Source organism: Cervus canadensis, chromosome 12 (genome assembly GCF_019320065.1).
Source record: "Cervus canadensis isolate Bull #8, Minnesota chromosome 12, ASM1932006v1, whole genome shotgun sequence".
Lineage (NCBI taxonomy): Eukaryota > Metazoa > Chordata > Mammalia > Artiodactyla > Cervidae > Cervus > Cervus canadensis.
This window is the reverse complement of record NC_057397.1, coordinates 28,792,824-28,815,979: the sequence shown is the minus strand read 5'-3', so window position 1 is coordinate 28,815,979 and position 23,156 is coordinate 28,792,824. Positions and strand designations below refer to the sequence as shown.

Below are 23,156 nucleotides of genomic sequence, written 5' to 3'. Positions count from 1 at the left end.
CATGCCCCCACCCCATAAAAAGAACTACGAGTAATTGTAAAATAACATTATATTTAGAATAAAAACTCTCATCTATTTTCATTAGGCTTCCATACTATTCTGCAAAGGAAGCTATTTTATCTCCTCTATTTTTAGAATTTTATATATGCATAAGTCTCTCAAAACTACAAGTTGCTTTTGTTACAATAGGCTTTCAAAACAAATGCAAATCAGTACAAAGTTCAAAATCTGAATTTGTACCATGCACGATGCTTCATTTTGTTTGCTTACACAGGAAGGCCTGGCCAAGGGTGAATGGGGGCCAAAATCCAGTTGTACTACATTTTCTCATGAGGCCTTGTCTAGGGGGAAAGGTACATTTTCCTAATTTATACAAAGATACTAAATAGGCTAGTGATAACCCTAATGAGCAGAACTTTTCAAATGAACTCATAATACACTGAGGACATTATGCTATGCTTAAAGCAAAAACAAACATAAACCTCCAAAGCAAAAAGCAAACAAAAAAATGCATGTTAAATGTTAAATCATTACGACATGTACCTTGAAACTTCGCCCCAAGTATATGCTCTTTCCTTAAAGAGAAAAACTATCCATCTGTTTTCAGTGCTATACCTGAAAGCCTAGACAGAAGAGGTAAAGAGAGGTAGTATGCTATTAAAAAGCAATTTTAAAAGACAAGAGGGAGAATGATGTGACTATTTACTTCATTCAATTTAAATATTCAATTATATCCTGACATAAATAATGTATTCTGAGCCATGGACACTGCCTGCCCTTTTTAAAGTCACTCCATGCCCATTCTAATCTGAAGAATGGAATTACAGTTTGACCAAGCAGTGTTCATGTAAAGAGCCATGGCTTCCACACATAACCCTAACTAGACCTCTAGACCATTCTAAAAGCATGCATAACTTGTAAAACGAACAGAGAAGCAGTCTGATCTCTTACATTTTAGCAATCAAATCCAATTTAAGGTTAACAGCATGAGTCAAAGTGAGGATCATGGGGTATATATACCTCTGGCATCTGCCCCAGCTCATGTAATTGTCATCATCAATACGTTCAAAGTTTCAGAAAAATAACAAGGACCCTGTGTGCAGCACAGGGAACTATATTCAACATCTTGCAATAACCTATAATGAAAGAGAATCTGAAAAAGAACAGATATTTTCCTATATATGTTTAACTGAATCACTCTGCTGTACATGTGAGCTCACACAACACTGCAGATCAACTATACTTTGATTGTTTTTTCAAGCCATTAAAAACAACGTTAAAAAAAATAAAATAAAATAAAAACAACGTTCAACGTTTCACTGATGATTTTACCTGGGAGAGTTCCAGAAAGTACTAATAGCCTAACACTTCAACCAACAAAAACTATATTAACTTCTGCTCTAGAGACATAAATATTTTTTAAGAAATATAAAAGGATGATACAGATTGGAAAACTGGTCAGTGGAAAGACATCAATACTGAAATAAGAACATTAAACAAAGGATACAAGAGAGGAAGCTATGTGAAGCTTAGAAGAGAATTACGTGGAGTTGAAGAAAGGAAATTATCCACACCAATGATCATACAGAGGATCATCACATGAACAGTATTAATAACACATGAGAACTAAGAGCAGGAAAATCACCTGACCAAAGGATAAAGGGAAGAATCACAGACTTACAAACTCAATGTAAGAGGCCAAGAAAAAATAAGGACAAGTAATTCTAAAATGGACAGTATTTAAGCAAACTCTTTACCTTATACATGTTAATAGACATGGATCTTAAAGAAAAAAAAAACAACAAACCATAGGGCAACAGTAACTACACCAGTCAACCATTTCTAGTGTCTTCTATTTAGCCACAAGTGAAAACTCTTCTATGATGTACAAGTAGAACACTATTTATGCATCACAATGTGACAGTTACACAGCCTAATGTGAAACCTTTCGTCCCTCCAGTAAGCAAAGATCTTAACTGCAGATGGAGAGGACAGAAAAGCTCACAAAGAAAAGTTCAGAAAGGACTTGCCGAGGTCAGGAACTAAGACTTCTGCCAGCTTTTAGCTTTCCTTGCTATGTATGCTTCAGGACTAAGTTTCAATTACTCTCTTCCCATCTGCTTAATATCAGAAGGAAAGACTTAGCAGGTGCCTTCCACAAAAGGTGGCCAAAGACTCAGTTTTTACTTGCAAGGACTAAGTAGACTATTTAGGATTTTTGTACAAAGTTAAGGAAAGTAAAAGAACAGATTGCTTTACATGATTATTTTTTTAAGTATACATAGTGGACTAACATAAGGTAGTTCTCCTGTTACTTGTGAACTACATAGCATTTAGCACCAAAAAATATGAAGCAAGGGTCTAAATGAGCTAGTGACAGGGATATTCAGAAAGAGGAGGAGCCATAAACTTTACTGGATTGAAGAAAAAGTTAGAGGAAAGAGCAGCTAACTTCCAGGAACTCTAAAACTAGGTCTGACTATTTTTTTCTATTCAGTCCTCATGGAGGGGGTGAAGTTGTAAATGGCTGTGAAGAAATAATGAACAGATGGTATGGAAAGTCACCATCTGGGCACGATGGGAGGCTGCACGGCCCAAGCGCATCTCCTGTCCTAACTGGTGGCTGAACTGGCTTGTCAGGATACTTGTTTGGAGAAGGAAAGGCTTCCTCTAAAGATAAACTGTCGTTAATATTTTCAGATGTTAGAGAGAGGTCAGGGAGAAAACTGTCATTACTAGACAATTCCATTTCATTAAGAAATAAGAATTCAATTCCATTAAGGAATAACTACATAAATGTAATTATTAAGTAAAAAAACTGTTTTGCTTTATTCAAAAGAACTACTGATAAATAATGTAATAATGAATCGGGAGTGGGGGTGTTTGCATATCTGAGTCTAGTAATGACAGTCCATAACATTTAGCAACAGAGTTTGAAAGTGATGACAGCAAGGCAGGAGGATGACAACAGGAAAGCTATTTGTTCTTTTTTAACAACATGCAACGCTATTGTCACAGTGCTGAAGTGTGAGGTTGGAATCTGAAGCTGTCATCTGTCTCATCATGACGACTGCTCTCAAGCTTTATATGTTAATTTGTTTGTTACAGACTAGTTTAATCTGTATTTCTATTTGAGAATCACCACTTAGCAAGATAAAGTATAAACTTAATTTTAAATAAATTTTTTTTTCTCTAGAAAAACTATGTAATACTAACCCAAGGTTCTTATTTTGAGGTTCACATATCCCTGAAATTATATGCTAAATTGTGTGCATACACAACATTTTTCTGGGAAGAAGGGACATACTATTAATCAAATTTTTAGGGAGTCTAGGACCCAACAAGGTATAAATTCTTAATTCCAAGGGAACCCGAGTCTGTGTTGGGGAGAAGAGGGTAAAGATAGGAAGATGAAATTCTGTAACAATTTTGAACTCCCCAACTGAAGATAACCCTTCCCTCAGTTCTCTTCCTCCTTATCTAAACTCCTAGCCACATTCACACGCTTCCTCCAAAGCACAGGAGGAAAACAAGGGTACAATTCTTCTTAGGTATTACTGGAAATACATTACTAGTTCAAATTAGATATTTGCTGTAACTTTTCAACGTAAAATACTGAGATTAACCAGAATCACATTAGATTCATAGCTTGCTTTCTCTAGTTTAAAAACATTTTTACTTAGGGGCAAAAATATAGTAATAATACACTGAGGAGAAAGTTTGGACAAATATGAATACAGCAGACCCCTGAACAACACTGAAATTGGGGTACCAGGCACTACCCCATTTTCCCGACAAAATCCACACGGAACTTTACAGTTGCCCCCAATATCCAGGGTTTCACATCCCCGGATTCAACCAACCATGGATCCTGCAGTACTGCAGTATTTATTACTGAAAAACATCTGCATATCAGTGGATGTGAGCAGTTCAAATCCACATTGTTTAAGGGTCAGCTGTATATGGTTTTAAAGTCAAACAAATGTTGAGGCCAAATGGAAGGCAATGAACAGAAAACAGAGAGGCCTCAACAGCATGCAGGACTGGCTTTAAAAGCCAAGATTAAAATAAATAAAATTAAAAAAGAAATAAAAGTAGGCATACCACTTACTGTCTGTATAAAGCTGGCAAGTCATTGATCCCTCTCTATTTCCCTTTCCTCATCTATAAAATGGGGACCTCATGCTTATGAGCATTAAATGAGTTAAAAGATTTAAGTATGTATTATTTAATAAATACTGTCATCTTCCCCTATTATAAGAGGTAGTCAAGTACACTAAAAAAAGAGGATTTTGGAATCAGAACTGAATTCATATTATAGCTCTGCCACTTATTAGTCAGGTAACTTTAGACAACTCAGTTGAGGAACCTGACGTTCAAGAGTGTTCATCTGTTTAAAAAACAAATCATTGTCCTAGTGAACACAGATAATATGCATAAAAGAACTAGGTATACTAAGCCAATGAATGATAGCTATTATGATGGCGCTGATTTGTGTGATAAAATACAAATAGGTTATCATCACCAAAAACAAAATCCTGATCTCAGACTTGCACTTTTTTTTTTAGGCAGATAAAATATGTAAAGGATGAAGGCAGTTTTTGTTCTTGAATACATTCAAACACAGTACATTTGTATATCAAAACAGTGAGAAATACATATTTTATCATTGAAAAATGGAACTAAAAAGTGGTTTTGGTTTTTTTTTTAATTTTCAGATTACTCTTAGGTAGCAGGCTGAGAGATCCAGGAAACAAAGACAGAAAATAACTCCAAAGGGTCATACTGCTTCATGTTAGGAGAAAATTTATTTTTATATAGACTTTCAGTTAACTGGTTAAAGGTGATGATATGTTACATTAAAAAAAAATGGTATTTCCATCTGCCATTAGTAAAAAGGGCTGTCAGTTTTTATTAAAATATTGGGAGCAAGTGAATGCTCTCTTACCTGGTCCATTCTTTGATGAAAGGCACTTGTTTTAGAGTTCAAAATGAATAAAGCTAAATAAGCAAATTAAACTAAGTGAAGTGTGTTATCTGTTCCTGAAACAAAATTCTGCACTTTGGCCTCAATCAGCCCTGGTCACATTGCCCGACTTCGGGCGGGGGCAGGAGGATGACAGAGCAAAATGGTAGGAGGTTGACCATCACTGACTAGACGCTACACACAAGCCACAGATAGGCACTGCACATACCCTGCCACTTAACCCACGGGCGCCCTGTGCGGCAGCAGTTCCTCCCACCCGTACTCTGCAGATGAAGAAAGTAACTGGCAGAAATACATTTCAGACTGAGGTGTGTGTGAGTCTAAGACCTATATATGATCTTTCCACTAAACCACACTTCTTACTAAAACTGCAAATGAAAAGGAATCACAAACTGTAAAGCTTCACTTTGGGGGAATCATTAGCAAGAAAAGCTTCCTGACTTCCCAATGGAAAAGAAATTCTCTTGCTGTCAGTACTGAAATGTTCATCTGCCCCAGGTAGCCAAATAGTGGTAAGCGGCAAACAAGAAAGGTGGTATAGCTGCACTACGTGAAGTTGGAAACATAAGAATATGTAACTGAAAAAGACAAAAGTATTAACTTTACAAACCATCTTCCCATTGCTTATCCTCAAGATGATAATCTCAAAATTATGCAACTATAAAAAAGGGTAATTTTATTTGGTTCTTTGCTTTTTATCTCCAAAGAAAATATATGTTAACTTTGGGAGCTTGGGGGAAATAAAAGTTCAACCTTCTCAACTTGAAGAGACACAAAATAAAAGCAAAACATAAAAGCAGTGCAATTAAAAGTATACTCAAATTATGCAACTTGCCTATATCTTTTAAGAAAACAGCTTAATTCCATGTCACCAATAACACCGAATTTGAAAATGATAAATGTTCCACAAAATATGCTTGGTACAACTATTGTTCTAATAACTTTACACTGGGTCTGAAAAAAAAATTATGTATCAGTAGAATATATTTTTTAAATGTTAAGATTAGAGCATCTTTGGCATAGAATAACCATATTACACTAATTTTTTCTTTGTATCTGTTGTTGTATTTTAGCAGACATGACTTTTATTGTAAAGAGTTGTGTGATAAACCAAATAAAAGCATTCAATATTCCAATATTAACAGTTATACAACACTGAGTTGTCAAGCATTAGTCAAACATATTTTATTCAGTGGTTTATATATATATATGTATTTAAGCCTTTTCCTTACTAATAACAAATTCATCGCTTTTAACAGTCACATGAATATTGAATAAGTTTTCAATGTAACCCATCCCTTAGGATGCTGGATAAAGATTCATTTCCATGATTTAAATAGCAAGCAAATTAAACACTACATATGTTGGCCATACATAGATTCATTTTTCCCAGAAAAAAATTATCAACGTCTGGATTTTAAAAATGAATTTTGAGCACTCACCGATTGCATGCTTCCAACCTGTTGAAAAATCATCCTAATTAGGCCTTTAATCCAGCCAAGCATTTAGATGGCAAAGTCTCTCCAAATTTGCATTTCAAGTACTTCAGGCATACATAGCAGCACATGGTCCATAAAGCAAACTGAAATTTGAAAATGCAAATATTAAAGTGAAATTATTATTATTTAGAATCTTTACTGTCTATAACACGTCTCACAAAGTCAGTCTAGTCTACAACATCTTAAATCTTTGTGTGTGTGTAAATTTAAAAAGTTTTTTGCTTGAGATCAGCTTTATATAAACTAGTATTACAATTGTTTTTCTAACTATTTTTTAACTTTTCCAGTCAGGGTTCTATGTTGAAAGCGATGAAAGCCTACTGTGGCTGACTTAAGCAGAAAATATATTTATGGAAAGACACACAGTAGATAACAATCTTAGAAGAAACTTAGAGGCTACACAACCAGGAAAGACATCCAAAATTACAGCAAAACTGTCTTGGGAGACACCTCTACAGCTGCTACCGTGACTACTGACGGGACAGAATCTACCAGGTCCCACTTCTCCGTCTGGCTCCTGAGGTGCTGGCCAAATAGTGGCATCTGTTTGGTCAAACCTACCTGACTACAGGGTTTCCCAGGTGGTGCAGTGGTAAAGAATCTGCCTGGCAATGCAGGAGACATGGGTTCAATCCCTGGGTCAGGAAGATCCCCTGGAAGGAAATGGCAACCCACTCCAGTACTCTTGCCTGGGAAATCCCATGGAGAGAGGAGCCTGGCGGGCCCCAATCCATGAGGTCACAGAGTCGGACATGACAGAGACTGAGCGTACACCTGGCTACAGTTAGAAGCAGATTCTACCTTCCACCAAAGTCCTAAAGGAACTCCATAAATATAAGGCAGGACTTCAGATGCCAGAAGGTCAAAAAAAATGACAAAGTTCTTCCACACTCACTGGTGCTGACACTGCCACTCATCCTCCTCCTCTCCCCATCAATACACTGTATATCTGACACAGATATGAACTCATACGGCATAGACCAGTTTACTGGAAGAGCTGGTCTCCAAAGTGACAAGGACTGTAGACCAGATATAAATCAATGTGCTGCTTTCTTCTCAAGAAAGCCTTTAAAAAACTGTGTACTTTGTGATATATTTGATTCACATTCTGATAGAAGTTTATCCTCTTGTGGACCCGAAATAAAGTTTGTGGCCTACACTTTGAGAAGAACTTGATGAACAATTATAAAGAATGGAGGTGGGTGGGGTAGAATAAAGATGACATAAATATGCCAGGCACTGGGTGAAATATGAACTAGAAAGAGACCAGCCCTAATGACAGATCAAAGTATGTAATGAAAGAGAAAGCACTAACAGGAACATATAATTTACTGGTAACTAAGAAACAGTCACAACTGCAACAGTGGTGAGATATTAATATATTTTAATATTACCAGCATCTATAATTGCTTATAAGAATGAATACTCTGAGGTAATGGGAATAAAAAGTGCAGAGGGCCAAAAATAAGCTGGAGATGACTGGCCAAAAAAAAACCTGATCAGAGAAAAAGGATGGTTTTATTTAGGATTTGAAAACCTATCACCGTTTTCTGGGTTTTTTTGGCCATGCCTCGAGGCTTGTGGGATCTTAGTTCCCTAACCAGGGATTGAACTTGAGTCCTCAGCAGTAAAGCGCCAAGTCCTAAGCACTGGATGGCCAGGGAATTCCCCTTACCGCTTTTTTAGAAACTGAGATATAACTTACACAGAAAAGTGCACAAATTGTAAGTGTGTCCAGGTATAAACCTGTAGAACCTCCATCCAAACCAAAATATAAAACACTTAAAGAATGCCAAGAGCTCCTGTGAGCCTCCACCCCGTCAATATCCATGCTTCACCCATCTAAATAGTACTCTAACTTCTGCAGTCTATCACATTTGCAGGCTGTATGTACTCTTTTGGGTCTGACTTCTTTCACTCAACATTGCCTGCGAGATTTATTCCCATGATTTGGGAACCACAGTTCTTTTTCACTGATGTGCAGTATTTTGCTATGATACTCTACCACAATTTAACTTACCCAATTTAATAGGGATTTTTTGTTTCTTGTTTTATTTTGTTGAAGTATATTGTTAATTTACAGTGTTGTTACATGATTTACTGTTCCTGAACATTTGGGTAGTTTCTATTTTTAGCTGTTACAAATAAAGTTGCTGAAACAATTCATGCACATAACATAGCGAGGTACACATAAGAACTAATTTCTCTTGAGTTTATACCCAGGAGTAAGATAGCCAGATCATAATATATACAGATACATGGTTAAATCTTTAATAGAAACTAACTTTTCTGAGGTTGTTATACCAATTACACTCTCAAAAGCAGATAAATAAAAGAGCTCTAGCTGTTCAACAATCCCTGGTACTGTCAATGATTAATACTTGGTACTGTCAGTCTTTTTAATTTTAGTAGGGGGTTCTTCACAGGTTTTGGGGGCATATTTTGATACCTTCCATTGAGAAGTTTTTTCCTAATTTTTTAAGTGAAAGGTTTTTTTAAAAATTATTCTTACGAGGAAGAGAGTCTGCACTAGAGAGAAAGATTAGGAAGCGTGGCTTAGAAAATGCAACCTGAGAGTGAATGGGCTAACTCATACAGAGTAAGAAATGAAGCCAGGATAGAAATCTCAGGAAATACCTGAAGATCAAGCAAAGGTCAGTGGGAAAAAATATTCAAAAGAGGTAACGAAAAATGTGAGAGATATTGTCACCAAAAAGAAAAAAAGGAATTTTCAATAAGGAGAATAGTGAAGTCGCTCAGTCGTGTCCGACTCTTCGCGACGCCATGGACTGTAGCCTACCAGGATCCTCCGTCCATGGGATTTTCCAGGCAGGAATATTGGAGTGGGTTGCCATTTCCTTCTCCAGGAGATCTTCCCAACCCAGAGATTGAACCCGAGTTTCCCCCACTGTAGGCAGACACTTTACCGTTTAAGCCATCAGGGAAGTGAATGGTCCTTGTTAAACAGAAAACATGGAAGAGAGGTCACATAGCTGGGGGCCTCCTACAGCTACCCTTTACTCCAGACCGCTCCACTGTGCTCTCTGGAAGCCTGTTTGAATGAAGGTAAGCATTTCCTCCCTCACCGAACTGAAACTCGGCTCTCCCTGTAGAATGCTGTGTCAAAGGGTCCAGTACTTGCTTATTCTTGCTCCCTTTATACCCAGGCTGTTTCCAATCAATCACTGCTCTTTGTGGGGGTGGTAGTGTAGTTGCTCAGTCACGTCCAACTCTTTGCGACCCCAAGGACTGCAGCACACCAGGCTTCCCTGTCCTTCACCATCTCCCAGAGTTTGTTCAAACTCATATCCATTGAGTCGGTGATGCTATCCAACCATCTCCGAATTACTGCTCTAAGTTCTTTTCAAAACTCTCCCTCAAAGGCAAAACTAAAGAGACAACAGAACAGATCAGGGGTCACCAGGGACTGTCAGTGGAGGAACAGCTCCACTGTAACAACTACAACAGAGCACAAGGCAAGTTTTGGAAAAATGGACATAGTCTCTATCTTGATTGTGGTGGTGGTTACATGACTGCGTTCAAAGAAATCTACCAAAAGGAGTGAATTTTGCTGTATGTAAATTGTATCTCATTTAAGAAACAAGCAAAAGCAGCTCTCCTTAGGAAGCACTGCTTGACCACCGTCTGTTCCTCATGAGGACTGACTTAAGGACGCTTGAGCATTCCTTATCATTCAACTATGACTTCAGCTGACTCCTCTCTTCTCCAAGTCCTTCCCTAAATGGAACTGTGCACTCTGGACTCCTCAGCACTAGTACATCATAAACACATGTTCTTGCCAGTGCTGAGTGGTTATAATATTTACAATAATGCGTCCAATACAGCACCGTTTGAATCTAGTTACATAAAGATCTAAGACAGGTCAAACTAAAAGCAAGCTAGTCACAGATTATGAATTCTTTTTCAAAGCTTTTCTTCTAACTGTTGTGGAGACAGAGGTAGTGACAGGGATTTCAGTGGGTGCTGGCCAAGCTGTATGTCTTGACAGACAGACAGACAGACAGACAGCTGGATGTGTTTACTCTGGGAATGCTTATCAAGATGCTGCACACTTACACACTTCTCGTAATGCAAGTTACGCCTCAAATAAAATTTTAAAAACACATATAGCTTTTGATTAAATTATGTGACTTTCAGGAATTTTTTGCAGAAATAAAAGCATTACCCACAGAGAACATACACAAAGATACTTTCTGCAGTGCTTCTTCTATTCACAAAATCAGGATCAGCTTTAAATGTGCATCAATAAAACACGTGTTAATTGCAGTATATGCATATCACAAACCTTTATGCATCTATTAAAAGTGAGTTACAGTCTATGTAATGACTTGATAGTATGATACAGGAGAGTAATATACTATGATTTCATTTCTGTAAAAGACAAAAATCTTCAACCTTTTCATTTATAGAAAGATATACATCAAACTATTGACAGAGATTGGTTCAAGACGGTAGAGCAGAAGGACATGCACTCATTTGCAAAAGCATGGATATAGCTGTTGAACAACTATCGACAGAGCTGGAACCAACCAAAAAAAGGATACCCCACATTCAAAGACAAAGGAGAAGCTGCAACAAGACAGTAGGAGGGGCACAATCATGATAAAATCAAATCCCATACCCACCAGCTGGGTGACTCACAAAACTAGGTATTCTTCATAGTACCAAAGAAGTTCTCCCCCTGTTGTGAAGGTTCTGAGCCTCACATCAGGCTTCCCAGCCAGGAGATCTGACAAAGGGATTGGAAATCCCTGGGGTATCTGACCCTGAAGGCCAGCAGGATTTGACTGTGGACTTCCACACGACTGGGGGAAACAGAGACTCCACTCTTGGAGGGCACACACCAGACCCACCCGCTAGTGTTGAAGGGTCTCCTGCAGAAACGTGAGGGGGCAGCAGCCCACAGCAGGGACAGAGGACTGGCAGGAGCAGTTCTGGGAAATGCCCACTGGCATGAGCCCTTGTTATGGTGGCCACTGTCCCTATCACAGAGCCTATAGACTCTAGGGCTGGGTTGCTTCAGGCCAAACTAACAGGGAGGGAGTGCAGCCCCGCCCCTCAGCAGACAATTGGATTCAAGTTTTATTGAGAGTCCCAGGCAGGATAATCACCAAGGAGGAACACACCAAGACACACAGTAATCAAACTGACCAAACTAAAGACAAAGATAGCATATTAGAAGGAACAAGGGAAAAATGACAAATAACATATTAACACACGCGAACACCCTTAAGGTTATCAGCTGATCTGTCAACAAAAACTCTACAAGCCAGAAGGGAATGGCACAGTATATTCAAAATGATGAAAGGGAAGAAACTACAACCAAGAATACTCTATCCAGCAAGACTCATTCAGATTTGATGAAGAAATCAAAAGCTTCACACACAGCAAATGTTAAGAGAATTCAGCACCACCCAACCAGCTTTACATCAGACTATTAAAACTGGCCAGAGCAGGGAGAAGTAATTTTTTCTTTATATGGTTTGTGCTGCTTAGAACAATGCTACAAAGCATGTTTTACTTGTCATTTAAAAACAAAATCTAGAAATCACAAAATCCAAATATCGCCGCTTTCACTCAGACACGCCTTGCATCATATATGGAGACCTTCAGTCTCCTTCCCCTGAACTTTCAGTCATCCTAGTCAATCCCTTCACCTTCACTTTCTTCTTCCTCACGCAGCCCCACATCTGAACCACTGCTTTCTAGTACTTTCGGTCCCTTTTTCTACTGTCTTGTTTCTTCAACAAGCCAGAACTTGGTAAGTACACCAGCCTACACTTCCGAAAATTGGGCTGTAGAAAAATGACTAAACCTCACATCTTGAAGTTGCTACAAATGTACTACCTCTGGTCTCAACTAGGCCTTTGGGGGCTTTTCCGGTAGCTTAGCTAGTACAGAATCCACCTTCAATGCAGGAGACCCTGGTTCGATTCCTGGTTGGGGAAGATCCCCTGGAGAAGGGATAGGCTATCCACTCCAGTATTCACGGGCTTCCCTGGTGGCTCAGACTAAAGAATTCACCAGCAATGTGGGAGACCAGGGTTCGATCCCTGGGTCGTGAAGATCCCCTGGAGGAGGGCATGGCCACACATGCCAGTCTTCTTGCCTGGAGAATCCCACGGACAGAGGAGCCTGGCAGGCTACAGTTCACGGGGTCGCAGAGAGTCGGACACGACTCAGGGGCTGACAGAGCCAGGCCTTCACTGCTGCCGAGCACTCAGGGCGGCCTTCTTTTCCTGCTCTCCCCTCCTCCATTCTCCAGGGCAGCTATTTCTAGCATTCTCCATACTACCCAAATCTCTCTAATTCGAGCTCCGTCATTTCTCAGATGACCAAACTTACTATTCAAATAAGGAAAGTCATCTGACAGGAAATCCCTCAACGACCTCACACTCCATATGCCACAAGCGCAGCACCTCTGTATCCACACCTGTTCTGTCCCCCTAAACCTGTTCCCCCACTCGCTCCTATCCCTCCTTCCAACCAAGTACTCAGGATCATACCCACCCCTCCACTCACAGGTCTCATGACATCAGCTATACCCTGTATTACATGGATTCTCTTTTCCCTGTTAATGGCAATCACATGCTACCTTCTGGTTTCTCCCATTTTCTTTCAAACCAAAGAAAGCAAAAACTGAACATGTTAATTTTCCTCCTAAATGTGTTCGTACCTACCTCAGACAATGGTATCCCTAGTTCTTCTTTCTTTCTGTTTCATTTCCTACAAGCAAGTTCTATTTTCCCTCCTGTATATATCAAATTCCATATCTATTGCTCTTGCTGCTCTTCTGAGTCTGTATATTGTAAAAAAATATACATTATACATATACATTACTAGATTATGTGCACCACCCTTTCCCCTGATTCTACTATCCCTTTCTATCCATTCTCAATGCCCAAGTATTTATGATTTGATCTGTTTCCCTATCCTCTGCATTTTTCATAATCTAATCTTTGATTCAGTCCCATAGATAATAAAAATTCAACATGCTTCCTGGACTATGCTAGTTTCTACCAATCTTTTGTTTCAGTTTAGCTCTCACCTCCTCCAAGAGGGTTTTCCTGATCAACCAGTACTGGGGCCCTCCTGTGTGTATTCTCCTACACAGCACATTAAAACAATGTATCTAGACTGCCTATCTCCTCCACAGCACTGTAATCGCCCAAAGTGCAAAGACTAGCTTACTCATCACAACACCCCAGCACTCAGCACACTACATAGAATACAACAGTTGCTCAGTTAATACTTGAATATTAAATGAAAGGCTTTAATCTAAGCCCCAAGCCAGTGCCTTTTCTATACTGTCTCAATTGTAAACAGATATCTTAAGAGGAATTTTACTTCTATTTATATGTGAACTAGGTTAATTTCAGACAAACTCTCCTGCTGAGAACAAGTAAACTAGGGGAACAACAATAAAATTTTTTAATTAACTATTTGAAAGCATCGGAGAACTATCAAGGCAGAGAAATATTACCAAGCCAACAGTGCTTTGAAAAGAGCAGTAAAAAGAACTGACCTCTAAATGAGATTTACTGAGGAAAGAAAAGGCACACGTTACCAGTAACAGGAATGAAAAAGGGGACATCACTATAGCTCTTAAAGGCATGCAGAAAATCATAAAATGCAAAACAAACCTGTAGTGTAAGGTGTTACCACGGTGGTTACCTTTGGATGGGATGGGTAGCAGGTGCAAGGCAGCAAAAGGAGTTTTCCAGAGGGCGGGCAACTTTCTAGCTCTTAATCTGGGTGGTCACTGCATGGATGTTTGCTTTGTGATCATATATTGAGCTGTATTATTTATGTTTATCCATCTTCCTGTGTTACACTTCACAATAAAAAAGGTTTAAAAAAGATGGCTAAGAATCAGACTGCACTTTGTTTTGGTTGGTTGGTTTGGTTCTGTGTGTAAAATTTAATTTCTAGAATTATATGATGATGGTATAGGCTTATAATCTAATCTGGCTAGACTAGACATAGAAATACAGTGCAGTACTATAGCAGGGTCGGGGGGAGGATGAGAGCTGGTAGAAGAGAAAATCAAAACTGAATGAGAAATAGATAAACACTGAAAACAGACTTTCTTTTCCCTCCACAAATACTACAAAAATATATAATAGCACACAGGTAGACCAATTAAAAGTGAAGTGAAAGTGAAAATCACTCAGTCTTGTCCAACTCTTTACAACTCCATGGACTGTAATTCTCCAGGCCAGAATAGTGGAGTGAGTAGCCTTTCCCTTATCCAGGGGATCTTCCCAACCCAGGGATCAAACCCAGGTCTCCCACATTACAGGGGGATTCTCTACCAGCTGAGCCACAAGGGAAACCCAAGAATACTGAAGTGGGTAACCTATCCCTTCTCTAGCAGATCTTCCCAACCCAGGAATGGAACCGGGGTCTCCTGCATTGCAGGGGGATTCTTTACCAACTGAGCTATTGCACAATCAAATCAAATTGTTTCAAGTAATGCAGTTTATGTTTTTGAGATAGTTATGACTTTTTAAAAAGTTATTAGCAATAGTTTCACAAGAAACCTGCTAGCAGGGATTACAAAGTTATCAGTAAATTTAAAACGCTACAAACTTTAAAAGCTACAATAGTACATGGAGCTTATTTTTATAATGTCTTTGTGAACTATTCACAGAAATGGCCACTTAATTATCTTTACAATGTAACAGAAGAGTGTGACACTTTATACCCGGAGCCTAAAAAGATTAACAGAACATTCTTAGTTATTCCATTGGCTAAATTACTGGAATAATGTTTCCTGTTTTCAGAAAACTAAGAAGTCAGGTAAGCCAAATCAGTGCACCCCAAAGGACAATCTACATTCTGGGTGCAAACAATGATGAAAAAGACAACCAAGGGCCATGAAGTAAAAAACAAAAGCTTAATCAATTTAAAGTTACTGTCCTTTATTTTGATGGGAATTCCTTGGCAGTCCAAAGGTTAGAACTCAGTGTTTTCACTGTCGTGCCCTGGGTTCAATCCCTGGTTGAGGAACTAGGATCCTGAAAGTTATGCAGGGCACCACACCCCTCAAAAAAAAAAAGTTATTGTCCTTTGAGAACATATCCTTCTTATGTTTCTAGTGTGAAAATGCTTTTTCTTTTAGGACATGGGGATAGCAGATTAAAGTTATTTGATTTTTTTTTTTTTTTTAATGCTTATTGAGCTTCCCTGGTGGCTCAGAGGTAAAGAATCACCTGCCAGTGCAGGAGACAAAGGTTCGATCCCTGGTTTGGGAAGATCCCACATACTGCAGAGCAACTAAGCCTGTGCACCACAACGACTAAGCCAGCACTCCAGCGCCCAGAGGCCACAACTACTGAGCCCACTTGCCACAACAACTGAAGCCTATGTGCCCTAGAGCCCGTGCTCCGCAACAAGAGGAGCCACTGCAATGACAGGCAGAGTACCACAATGAAGAGTAGCCCTCTTCCACTTACTGCAATGAGAGAAAAGCATGCCCAGCAATGAAGACCCAGCACAGCCAAAATTAAATAACTAACCAGCACAGCCAAAATTAAATAACTAAATATTTTTTAATTAAAAAAATACGTAAAATGCTTGTGTGTGCATGTTAATTCACTTCAGTCATGTCTGACTCTTTGCAATCCTATGGACTGCAGCCCACCAGGCTCCTCTGTCCATGGAATTCTCCAGGCAAGAACACTGGAGTGGGTTGCCATGCCCTCCTCCAGGGGATCTTCCCAACCCGGGGATCAAACCTGTATCTCTTGTCTCCTGCACTGACAGGTGGGTTCTTTACCACTAGAGCCACCTGGGAAGCCCCCGTCCCCCCAAAAAATATTTACCGTAATAAAAAGTTGTCTACCATATGTCAACACCCTACCCTACTTTTTAGAAACTCAAGTCTAGTGACCACAGCTATAGACCACTATAGCTATAGACCAGCTATAGTGACCACATCAGTCTGGGCTGAGACTTTAAATAAGAACACTTTATCACACTATTAAGTAATGACATAGTATTCAACCTATGGGTATGGGATTTACTGGCAGTATTTTAGAACTAATATTCTATACTAGTCATAGAAAATTAAATATACTGCTACATTCCCAGTACCCAACACAGAATCTGACATATAATAAGTTAAACTTTTTTCAGTCCACAAATGAATAAATCTCATGACCTGTACTACATCTCTCAACAACAAACTATTTAGATAAGAAGCCTAAGAACATTACCTAGTTAAAACTTGATGAAAGTTCTTTCAAATTAAAACAGCTTTAGATATGAAACTAAACTTCTGAGGGACATTTTCACTAACATTTTTAGAGGATGACTTTCCTTATGTTATAAAAGAGGTTAGAGGTAATTGTATGTTTTCATTTGAATTAAAGATGTGTCATTTTCATGTAAGTCTGAGATATAACCCTATTGTGAATGACACAGGAATTTCCTTAAAGTGTTATTTTAAGCATTCCGATGCAAATGAATTAAGTATTCTGGCATCAGTTTTAAAACAATCTTTTGAAAAGACTGCTCAAATATCTTAAGTGGTCCTGGACACCAGTAGAAACACTCACATTACTTGGAAGTCAATAATATTTTTCACTAACTAAAACTGCTTCCTTGGGCCAAGCAGATTGATGAAAATTCATTGTAAAGGTGATTTTGATAAGCTGTGTAATAATTACTGTCCTCTACATATTATGTATATATAAAATTGCCTTGTGGAACAAGTCAATAAATTATACCTTTTTAATTAAAGTTTTTTTTTCAAATTAACAATACTTTTTACTTTTTATTGAAATATACTTAATTTACAATGTTGTGTCAGTTTCAAAAAAGATGTTGAGTTTCTAAAAACTAGTAAGGGTAGTTGCGACCCTATAGACTGTGGCTCGCTGGGCTCCTCTGTCTATGGAATTGTCTAGGCAAGAATATTGGAGTGGGTTGCCACTGCCTTCTCCAGGGGATCGTGCCAACCCAGGGATTAAACCCAGTCTCCTGCCTTGCAGGCAGATTCTTTACCACTGCGCCACGAGGGAAGCCTAGTTACTGAAGTACTAGCTGTAGAAGAGAAGCTCTAGAAGCAAACTAAATGTCCATCAATAAGGAAATAGTTAAATTCAACATACCCATTCTAAGTTTATGGCCATTAAAACAAAAAGAAAGGATATCTGATAAACATCTAAATGACTAACATATATGTGATTCTGTTTTAAAAAATAAAGCATAGAAATGGTGGTGAAATAATTATTTTATGCACACGCATACACAGAAGAAAAGATCTGAAAAGATACCAAAGCTTAACATTGCCTGTGTCTGAGGCTAGGTGATGGAATTCTCCACCTTTCTTGTGTATCATTACATAGTGAGATTATAGTGCCACGTTTTGTTGCTTAAACTAAGTGGTGCAATTCGTATCAACAGTACATAATAAACATATAAAAGAACAGATGAACAGCTGAGTTGTCAACAATTCAAAAAGCAGCTATACAGTAATAATACTCATATCACCAAGATTACCCAAGAAAACAAAGGAGTAGAAACTGAAGTTTACCTGGACTTCAGAACCTACTGCATGCACCACTCTACCACACTGTCTCTTACTCTTTTACAGACTATTTTTTTCCCTCCATTTCTTTCCTTATGTCCATAAATTCACCAGTTAAACCAAAATCTATTTCCTTTATATGTGTGTGCTTGGTCACTCAGCATATTACGGTAGCCCCGGAAAATGAATACACCGTGAGTCTTGCCTCATTGCCAGACTCGCTTAGAGGTGAACTCCCCCTTCCTGCAGAGCACTAGACAGAATGTATATCCACCCTCCCTGTGCCATTTTGTATTGCCTTGAGTTCCTTCTTCCTGAAATTGAACAGGGCTCATGGATATTTGTTGTTGTTGAGTTGCTTTAAGTCGTGTCCAACTCTTTGCAGCCCCAGGATCTGTAGCCCACCAAGTTCCTTTGTCCTTCAGTTTTCCAGGCAAGAATACTGAAGTGGATTACCACTTCCTACTCCAGGGGATCCTCCCAACCCAGACATCAAATCCACGAATCCACGTCTCTTTCATTGCCAGGTGGATTCTTTGCAGCTAGAAAGACCTGGAAAGCCCATTTCCTTTCTATTCACCAGGTCAAATCACTAATTGCTTCCACGTCTCAGGTGAAGCCATTTTTGACAGAGCCAGCTCATTATATTCCTAGGAGACTGTGATCATGTCACTTCTTTGCTCAAAATTCAAATTTCTTAAATTTGGCACTCAAGTTCCTTCATGTGTGAATTTAACCTTACTTCTGGACTTTTGAATTACTCCCCTACAGTAGGAATCCTAAACTCCAACTCAGCAAGTCTTCTCTACTGTCCTCTGAATAAGCCCAGCTCTCTCTCTCTCTAGTCCTTACTCAAAAACTATCAGGTTGGACAAAAAGTTCCTTTGGCTTTTTCCAAAGGCTGTTACAGAAAAACCCTGAACAAAGTTTTCAGCCAATTCAATACTTGGATGAGGATAAGAAGTAGTGTCAAATTGAGAGGATGAGGGATACATATTAAAGTATCCAGTATACATAGCCAGTACATGCTAACTGCCAAAAGAGGTAGAGACTATTCCTTGATATATTTTTTTCCCTTCTCATTCCCCCTTTAACTGGCCATATCTATAGAAAAAAATTTAATTCTATTTATTGAACTACACTTGTATACTTTGCTCATAACTTTAAAACCAATTGTATTAACCTTTTATTGCTTCAAAGGGACAAAAAATACCTATCTTACTATTGTATTCAAAATATCCAGGTGTGTTTTTTTCCCATTATGGATTTGTAGCCCAACAGAAATTTCCACAGCAGTTAGGTTTACCCCACAATTCTTAGGACATTCAATAATGGTTAAAAGAGCAAGAATTTTGCAGTGACCTGGGTCAGCAAGCTAAATTACAGCCCCCTGCTTCATACACAGAGCTTCCCAGGTGGCCCAGCAGTAAAGAATCCTCCCTGGGTTCCATCCCTGGAGAAGGAAAAGGCAACCCACTCCAGTATCCTTACCTGTGAAATCTCATAGAGGAGTCTGGCGCGCTACATACAGTCCATGGGGTCCCAAAAGAGTTGGACACACTTAGGGACTAAACAACAACAAGCCCCTTACATCAGCCTGACCTCAGGCAAACTGCTTAACCTCTCTAAAGCTCTTTTTCCCCCTCACCTGTAAAATGGGATAATACCCATCAATACTTCATACAGCTGTTGTAAAAGTTCAGTGAACTAACAGGTGAAAACAATTTCACAATGCTTCATACACATCAAGGACTCAGTAAATATAAAATTATCAGTACTAAAACAAAATTTATTAAATAAAAATCAAATATTATTACCACTCAAATGCAGTAAAGCTACAGACAAAACGAGATTATTTGGCACCTTTGTTTTCAGTGATTTCGAAAACCTGAGCACCAGGTAAATGAGACTGCACCGTTGGAAAATTGCCCACATTCTCCTACCGCAAAATGTATCGGCGCCGTCTACGCCTTAAAGCGTGCCTTATTTTTACTCAATCTCTCTGGGAAGCAAATGACTGGAAAAGGATGACTATTGATCCTGAGAAATACGTAAGAAAGATATAATGATATGTCTCAGATACACGTCAAAACAATCCGGAGAGAGGACCAAGCTTAGCCATTTACTGAAACTTGTTGAAACTGGGTGATGGGTACACCGCGTTCTTCACGCTAGTCTCTCGACTAGATTTCCATAATATAACGTGTTTTTAAATGTTAAAAGGTCGATTCTTTCCCTCCCCGTCCCCCTTTGGGATTACTGCAAGCCCTGGTCAAGAACACACAGTGGGAAAGTCCAAGGGGGCGAAAAGCGAAAACAGTAAAAAGCCAGCCAGCTGAGTTGGTTAAGCCCCGGGGCCGCCCGGGAGGTGCGCTGCCCCCTCCGGACACCCGAGGCCTGCTGGGGAGGTGCGCCCGCCGATCCCGGGGGACGCGCAACACCCACGGGAAACGCCGCCAAGGGCCTTCCGGACACCGGACCGAAGACGAAGGAAGGCAGGAGGCAGCCGTGGGGGTGACTGGGCGGGTGGGAGGGGGGCAGCCCTCGGGGCTAGTCGGCCGAAGTCCCTCCGCTCCGCCGAAGCTCCAGCCCCACCCAAGCCCTCAGCCACTCGGCGGCCCCAGAACCTCTCCCATCAGCCGCGGCGCAGGCACCCAACCGGCCGGTGGAACCGCCCTCCTCCCCGCAACCCCGAACCGCGCTCCTTCATCTCCCACGCTGACTGTCACCAGGGCTCCCCACCACCGTCAGGCCCGGGGGCACCTCCTCGACCCCCAAGCCCCAACCGCTCTCCTGAGTCGCCAGCCCCCACTTTACCTCGGCCGCGAGGCAGCCAGGAGCCTGCTCCGGCAACTCAGGCTTGGAGCTAGGCTGTCCCGCGGCGTTGCTGACAATCACCCAGTCTCCGCCCCGAGCACCGGCCAGCCCGACCAATCAGCGCGTGACCCGAAGGCGGGCACTGAGAGCCGGGAGCGGAAGGCGAGGTGACGGCGGGACGCGCCAGGGGCTGTCTTTCGCAGTGTGCGCACGCGCGGGGCTTGACCAGCGTGTGCGCTTTCTCGAGAACCTGGCTTTTTGTCTTCACTTCTTGCGCTGCGAAGTGCTTTGTAAACTTCAAGCTCTAGGTGTGTAGGAAGACCCACATTCTGATTGTGGCCACAAATGTGGGTGACCTTGAAAGAAGCTGTGAATCTTAAGCCCTTATTAAGCTAACAGATGTTGAGCTCTTTCTTATCTCGCTGTAGGGACGTGTCCTCACCCAGCCTATGTTGTGCCTTCATATCTCGGGTGTGTTTGTCTTTAGGGGAAGTGAGGGTGTGGGGTTATACAAAGTGCCTGATGGATGAGGATTTTACTGTCTTCAGTTCCAGCATCTTAGTCTGATTCATTGGGACAGGTGTGTTTTCAATAGTTGAATATCCTAGGACACTGGATTTCAAATCATTGTCATGAAAATAGCATTATATTTATAGCTAACAATATATTAAGCTTGGTAACCTGTGTAGGACTGATTAAAGATTCATTTGTAGAATGAGAAACCTATTTCTGTATAAACTTTGAAGAGGCTGTTGGTGATGAGCTGTTTCTCTTACCCTCCCATTGTAATTGACCCCAGAGGTCAGTCATCAGAGCTTTGATGTTCTTATCACGGGTGCCCAAGTCTCTCCCTGGTGGGGCTTCCCTCCTTCAACAAGAGCATCAATTCACTTACTCAACAAGGGATTGTTGGGGGCCCTCTGTGACAGTACAAAGATTTTTAAAAAGCTTTGAACCACGCCCTCAGTGAGCCTACAGGCTAACTACACACTTAACTTATGTAATCAAATGTTACAATGGAGGCATGGAGGGGGCCTGAAAGACTTACCTAAACCTGCCCTGGGTTCTCAGGGAACCCAATAGAGAGGACTGAATGCTTGAGCTGGGACCTGACCTGATGAAAGAGCAGGAGCACCTGAGCTAAAGGGGCAGGGGGCAAGCTTTGCATCATTTCTGACAGCGTTCACCTGTATCCTCTAAGATCGTTCCATGGAGAATTTAGTGCTAAGCTAATACATTTTGAGGGTTTCCCTGGTGGCTCAGTTGTAAAGCGTCTGCCTGCCAATATAGGAGATACAGGTTTGATTCCTAAGTGGGGAAGTTCCCCTGGAGACAGGAATGGCAACCCACTCCAGTAATCCTAAGGACAGAGGAGCTGGACGGGGTACGTACAGTCCACGGGGTTGCAAAAGAGTTGGACATGACTTAGTGAGTAAACAACAATGACAAATGAAGCTTCTGCCCAAACCCCGTGACTTGCACTGGCTCTTTCCAAGACCCAAGGAGGGCATCTAGCACTGAGTTCACGTGATCTATGTAGTTTCAACTCTTTAAAAGGAAGATATCTTTTTTTTTTCTCCTCTATTAACTTTAATCACATTTTCAACATGCAGCCAAGAATGAAGCCGTGACAGTAAGCCATACATTTGCACAGGCAGGCATTGTCACTTTTCTGCAGCAGCAACACTGAGATAACACAAGCGAGCTGGGTGTTTTCCTCCTCGTGCCTTTCTTCACTGAAGAGCAACGAGAAAAACACCTGAAAGGTCTACCTATACCTCACATTCATCTGCCATAAATCTCTTGAAATTATTGCATAAAATTCTGCTTGGTTCTTGGTAAATAAAAAAAATCTATTTAGTTCCTCAATTAGACTGTTAAATGCAGATTTTTAAAGATCATAGTGATGACAGAACTGGTACATGTTTCATCATAATACACCTGCTTATGCAGACAGACGTTCAACACTAAAAAGGATTTACATTTAACATGGATCATTTGCTGTGTGGGCAAATACTTCTGGTTTATTCAGAGCCAGGATCTTTATACGGTTCCAGAGGGAGGCCTTGGCAGAATTTGCTGATTACTCATTAAATGGCTGAAACATGTAGAGACATTATTTATCTTACAAAGCTTACCCACAGCAAAAACAGACATAAAAATGAGGTAAAGACTATGGGCAAGATTATGGTTCTTGAAAAGGTTCAAAGTCAACTGTGTTTCTGGTAAGCTTTTCTTTGTAAGCATGTTTTAAACAAAGCTGAAAACATGAAGTGTTGGAAGGCCACAATCTTAA

The 23,156-nt window shown here is 40.2% G+C and overlaps 1 protein-coding gene across 2 annotated transcripts in view; it reads right to left on the bottom strand.

Annotated features, from left to right (window-relative positions):
- The window catches only part of MTFR1 (mitochondrial fission regulator 1), a 57,942-nt gene extending 36,945 nt beyond the window's left edge, over positions 1–20,997 (bottom strand). Inside the window, exons 1-3 of one of the 2 annotated variants that reach the window (XM_043483056.1) lie at positions 14,151–14,308; positions 13,188–13,306; positions 6,430–6,569 (exon numbers count right to left, since the gene is read on the bottom strand). In XM_043483056.1, coding sequence (XP_043338991.1) covers positions 6,430–6,492 — 63 coding nt within the window. In that variant the 5' untranslated portion in view covers positions 6,493–6,569; positions 13,188–13,306; positions 14,151–14,308. Of the gene's footprint in view, positions 1–6,429; positions 6,570–13,187; positions 13,307–14,150; positions 14,309–20,860 lie in introns of those variants that run through there. The other variant, XM_043483055.1, reaches the window with a different exon arrangement.
- Positions 20,998–23,156: the final 2,159 nt, after the last annotated feature.